This window comes from Bidens hawaiensis, unplaced genomic scaffold (assembly GCF_021521415.1).
Source record: "Bidens hawaiensis isolate Kalapana, Puna unplaced genomic scaffold, B.hawaiensis_p1.1 tig00005453_1, whole genome shotgun sequence".
In the NCBI taxonomy this organism is placed as follows: Eukaryota; Viridiplantae; Streptophyta; class Magnoliopsida; order Asterales; family Asteraceae; genus Bidens; species Bidens hawaiensis.
This window is the reverse complement of record NW_027491347.1, coordinates 1,565,142-1,571,374: the sequence shown is the minus strand read 5'-3', so window position 1 is coordinate 1,571,374 and position 6,233 is coordinate 1,565,142. Positions and strand designations below refer to the sequence as shown.

Below are 6,233 nucleotides of genomic sequence, written 5' to 3'. Positions count from 1 at the left end.
ATGAAAAACAATGTGTGGTGTGAGCCGAAACTCCAACAGGATTCGGTCCATAGGCCATGAGACAAGGATCGCAAGTTAGTCTTTTCCTCATAGAAGACGAGGTGTGTCCACGAACATGATCTACATGTACATATATTTTCATCACGAATACATAAAGTTTGTTATAATAAAAAAAAACTTTAAAAATGTGAGAAAGAAGTGTTTGGGTTGTGTTTTATCTCTTGTCAAAACATGTAATATCACAATTTAACCTAATAGTCACGGTCTAGTCAGTCACCAATACTAGGGGTGTTTGAAAAGGTCGTGTCTCGCTCAAATTGGATCATTCGTAACCGAACCAAGGTAAGGTGGGCTCGACAGGCCGGCTAACTGGCTCGTTAAAATAAAGAAGTTGAATGCTCAAATAGAGGGCAACTCAAGTTGCATTAAACGTTGATATGATCTCCCACGCATAGCCTGAACGATCATAACCAGGGCCGTCCATGGCCTATGGCAGAGAGGTCGACGGCCATAGGCCCGACTACCCGTTAGGCCCGAAATTTTAAAAAAAAAATTATATGTATTTTTATGAAAAACTATATGTATACTTAATGTTTAAACTCAATTACATAACAACTAACTTGGTCTAGTGGTAAAGAGACATTTTTTAGCCTATTTTTATATATTGGTTTTTTATACAACCCATATTATAACCAAGGAAGCCAATTAAAAAATTAAATTGTTTAAACCCAACAAAATACGGGCCCAAAATATTTTTCGCCTTCGCCCCAATTTTTTTTTCAATTTTCGGAGCCGGCCGTGATCATAACATTTATTGTTTGCTGCTTAGCATTTTTCTTCCTCTAAAGTCTTGATTTCTTCATTTGAAGTCTTGACTCGACTATAGATTAAAACCTTAAAACCGAACCAATAACTAATGTTTTGGTTTTTAGATCTTAACACGAATTTTAAAATATAACCAATCTTTATAACACACAATTTGTAAAATGTTACTTTAAGAAAGTATTACTTTTCACTATATACTATTGGACGTTAACATAAAAAACATTTTATGTTTGGTTTGCAGAATTCACAGTTAAAACTATAACTACTTTGTGTAAAACATTCATGTTTGGTAAAAAAGGAATCAACTTAATCCAAAAAGTTGTAACAAACTGGAGTTAGTTTGTTGTGATCACATGCATAATATGTTTTGTTTGTTATTCATTTCTATTTTGTTTTGGGTAGTTGAAAATTGACATATACATGAAGGTGCAAATACCGTTTAATCGGTTTGTGGAATATCAGTTACTAATCATAACTGGTTGTTAATCAATTGGCTGAAATCGGATAGTGTGAACATTCGGTTAAGGTAAGTAACTGGTTTCTAGGCTTAAAATTTATAACCATCAAAACCGGCTAGGTTACTAATTGAACTAATGAACATGTAACCAGTATTTTCAAATAAAATTTTAAAAAATCAGAAAAAATCAAATTAAATAACAAAATACGTTTTTTTTAATTTATTTTTGAAATTTTATAATTAACAAAACGTAATCTCCTAACAATTATTCAACTAAAATGTAAAATAAACTCAATTTATTGGTTTGAGCCTTTGAGGATAGAGAGGAAGGATTATAATTATATAAATCAGTATAATTATATGGCATACGTAAGATAAATATAAAACATATAAACTAACATAAAAGATGTTAATTTAAATTTTCAATCAGATGACGCTGGAAATTGCTTGCATAAAATATGTATAATTTTAATGAAGAAATTTGTCTTGTTAAAGCAGGCCGGTTCGTGAGACTGAATGGGCCCAAATGGTCATGTGAAACCGGTTTTGGCCCAAAACGAAGATATCATACCGGTTTATTAGCAGAACCGGTTTTTGGTCAACACGGTCAAAACCAGTTTGGCCAAAACCCGGTTAGGTTAATAACCGGTTTTCGTATCTCGAAAACTATCAAACCGGTTTAAGTTATAACCGAAACCGGCTAACCGGTAAAAGCCGGTATTTAAATTAAAAAAAAAAGAAAAAAAAAAGAGAAAACTGGTAGCTCGAAAGGGTCATTTTTTAAGTACTCATCTTTGCCATGGACTTTGCGTTTATCCTAAGTGGCATTAGTGAGATAGCTGTGTAAAACCATTAACCACTGCTTAGAACTTTGATGTTGAATGTGTTTGGGTCGTGTCGAGTGCAATTTAAAGATAGCATCAGCTCACTTGCAATTCGTTTCTATCTAGCTCGGTTATATTCAACTCATGTTAGTTAACTGGTCTAAAGTTAAGTGTTGAGTGCAATTTAAAGATAACTCGTTGTCGATCAATCAGATAATACAATTTAAGGTACTTATTTGTTTTTCGCCTTACTCGAACGTACAATAAAACTTAAGGTAGCTTCCTTTGCCGTGTATGAAGTTCGAAGCAAATAATTGATTTCGCATTTCATTTCCTTGTATATGTGTTGTATAGACATATAATAAATAACTAAAGATTTTTTGTTTTAACTTATTTGAAACTTATCAACAGCAAGCTGCGTTGAGCTGAATACAAGAAATACATAATTCTTGTGAAACCAGAACCAAAATAAAGAAAACGAAAATAAACTGGACACCTATGATTTGTTATGTTGTGACTTAAATAAGATACACATATGTACTATCGATCATAAACAATCCCAAATCCGATCCACTTGGACTTTGTTACGCAATTCTTATTTCGTGATCGCTATAACAATGATATAGGTTAATCTTATTTAAGTCACTCTTAGATTGTTATGATACCAACATGTTTAACCAATTCTGTCAAATAGATTAATAGGTTGAACACGCGTTCAACTAGTTTATCTCGTTTGTGACACGCATAACACGTTAAACTAAATATAACTAAACATGTTGTCAATCATTGTTGACCAATAAAAGTAAACCACATTCCAAAATTCCAAAGCTGTCCTTTTACAGAGCAAAGATAAAAAATCCCAAAACTACAGCTCTGTAAAAAGATATAAAAGCTAAAATGAAGCACAAAATAATATTATGAAGCTAATCAACTTCCATATCACAAATGGCTTCATTCAAAATTGTTTGAAGCTCACTCACTCTCTGTCTTGACAATGCAATACAATCCTGCACACGTAACCATATACGAAAATTTATATTATTATTATATAAAAACCTTAAAAACAATAATTATTAAAAATTAAAAAATGATGCCGCGTGCTGACCTGGATTATGGATTCGTATGCAACAGCAGGACCACCTGGTTTGTAAAGAGACACCAGCTGATATGATGAATCTAACACAATGGTTATTAGTGTTTCCATGATGGATTCTTCCTCGGTCGTTGGATCAGCTAGGATGTAATTCTTGTGAATTAAGCAAGTTAACGCGAATGGAATATTCCTTAATTTAAGTTTTCGCTTCTCCTCGTTTACTGGTTTGTTGTTCTTCAGCTTCTCACCCTCGTTTTCTTTTGAAAAAACCACGATTCTTCCATCGTCATTCAATGACACCACGGGAATTTGCACTGAGAATATTAATATATGAAGCTCGATGTCATTAAATCATATAAATAAGTAAACTGTATATTAAAATTTATTCTAAATAGGCCTATATATGTGTAAAACCAGGGCTGCAAAAGCGAACGTTCCACAAGAAGTCCGTTCGCTTAATAAATGAACGAACATGAACAGAGGCTGTGCTCATTCAGTTGTGTTCGTGAATGTTCGGTAATGCGTTTGCTTATGCTCATTCATTTATGTTCGCTAATACTCGTTCGTTTATGTTCGGTGATTAAAGGTTATTTTTTTATATTTTATACTTAACTTATAATCCAAACAACTTACCTTTTCATATTTTAAAATTTCTTTAGTTTATCACCTTAATTTCTATAATATGTATATTACCATTATAATGCCAACCGATTTTCAGATATGTATTTCCCGTACTTGAATAGTTAATTTATATTTATTTTGAGTGATTGTGTCTAGTACATGAGTTTAAGAATGTTGATTTTAATTTTGAAAGTAATACACGTTCGTTTGTGTAGTTTATGAAATTAACGAGCGAACACAAGCAGGCACAAACAAAACCATTTCCTTAATGAACGAACACGAACAAGAAGTTCCACTCGGATATGTGTTCATGAACCGTCCGAGTGTCCGATAAATGCTTAACGAACGAACATGAACAAGGTCTCGTTCTGTTCGGTTTGTTTACAGCCCTGTGTAAAACCACTTACAATGAGAAAAAGCAGCAACAGCAGCAAGCAGAGCAGCATCAAACAAGGCACCATCAGCATCCAAACAATATATATCCTTCAAAATCAAACTCATTTCGTATATAAAAATGAATAAAAAATATCTTGCAATAACATAAAATTATTAGAAAATGGTACCAGATATGCCATCCAAGCAGCTTTGCCACTGACCAATGACAACTCTTTAAGATCAAGCATCCCAGAACTACAATAACCACATAGTTTATAATAACAATTCAAAACTTATATATCTAACATGTAACATTATAGTATTAAAAAAAATTACCTTATGATGGTATCAGATAACTGTTTAGACACAACAGGTGCAGCCTCAGCGGGCCTTCCAGGCCTAACGGTAGGAGAACAAATCGCAGGCATGTGGAACTCGATTGCTGGTTTTAAAATAAGATAAAACATTCAAATACAAGTTAAATAAAATTATCAAATGTTCAAAACAAACAAACAGACAAAATGATGAGCATAAAAACTAAAAAGCATCATAATCAAACCTATGCAGCCTTCATCTGGTGTTTCCTTTGCAGGTGTCATGACTTCCATTTTAATGGCAGCTAACATAGTCTAGACAAACAACACAACAAAGGGTACTTTAGATAAACATATCTAAAGTACTTATCTAATTATTACAGTAACCGGTTTTTTAACTCTGGATAAACATATTCTGATTATTTACGAATAACATCACATTACTAGCTGCAACAAATATAGACTTCCTATTTCACAAAAACACCTCATTTTGGTCATTTTATGTAAAAATTTCAATAATGTGAATTTGTTAAACACACAAAACGATTGATTATCTATGATATATATATACACACACCATCTTCTACAGTCCATTTCAAACAGCACAAAAATAATTGATTATCTATGATCTATATATACACTATCTTATTGCTACAACATCAAAAAGCACAAGCACATCTATGATCTATATATACACTATCTTCTACAGTCCATTTCATCACAGCTAATTATCTGTTCTGGATTTTCATAAAAACTTCCAAAATGCATATCCAAACACCCTCCAAATCAGTAATGCCTAGGCATGTAAACAAACAGTTCAGTGAACCGTTCAGAGGGGAAGTTCATTTACTAAAAAAACGAACAAACATGAACGCATGTCTGGTTCGTTCGTGAACGTTCATGCATTTAAATTTGTTTGTCTAGTGTATTATTATTATGAAACTAAAATATTACTCATTAATTTGTTAGGACCAACACAATTATTTACATTTACTTTTCATTGGGGTTCATCTAAGCAGTTAATGCGAAAAATATCGAATATCGGTCAAGGTTTGATATTTGAGATATCGGTAATTTTATTATCATGCAGAATTTATATATATAGCAGTTTAACGCTGACAATTCAGTATACTCTCCTACTATCAACAAATTATCCTTTTGCAAATTGCAAAACACTAACAATTGTAGCAAGTAAGAACTGATTAAGACTTAAAATACTAACATTAAACACTAACAGCTGACAATTAATACATAAAAACACTGATATCGGTCAATATCACCGATATTCTGAGTGATATTTCACATGAGAGCCGACCATCGATATTGACTGCATAGGTGTTCGTTAATCTATGTTCAGTTATGTTGGTTCATTTTCAAACAAGAAATAATGATAATAACATTCATTAAAGAAGGAAGTTACAGTGGAGCCGATTTTTGCTAATGCTGATCCATCTGCAGATGCCACAGCCCCTAAATTCCACCAACAAATTCAAAAACTTAGTACAAAATAATATATATAATAAAATAATTGAAGAAAAACATGACTAACCTAGAGCCAATGAAGTGTCTCTAGCTTTACTGAGTGGCCTTACGTCCGGCCGTACGGACTCGAGCAAATGGCGTTCGTGGAATCGCAACGGGAAGAGTCTTCTGAACGCATCGACCTCCATCTCCGATGACAAATTACTCGCGCCGTTGACGGAATCCTCCATTTTCGTACTCAA

At 33.0% G+C, this 6,233-nt stretch overlaps 1 protein-coding gene across 1 annotated transcript; it reads right to left on the bottom strand.

The window, feature by feature from the left end:
- Positions 1-2,897: 2,897 nt before the first annotated feature.
- LOC143629721 (uncharacterized) lies at positions 2,898-6,233 on the bottom strand. The gene is made up of 8 exons (XM_077098920.1): positions 6,059-6,233; positions 5,930-5,979; positions 4,755-4,824; positions 4,532-4,637; positions 4,384-4,450; positions 4,228-4,303; positions 3,212-3,513; positions 2,898-3,113 (listed from the first exon to the last, which is right to left on the bottom strand). The coding sequence occupies exons 1-8, from the start codon at positions 6,219-6,221 to the stop codon at positions 3,030-3,032; spliced, it is 918 nt and encodes a 305-aa protein (XP_076955035.1). The 5' UTR covers positions 6,222-6,233; the 3' UTR covers positions 2,898-3,029.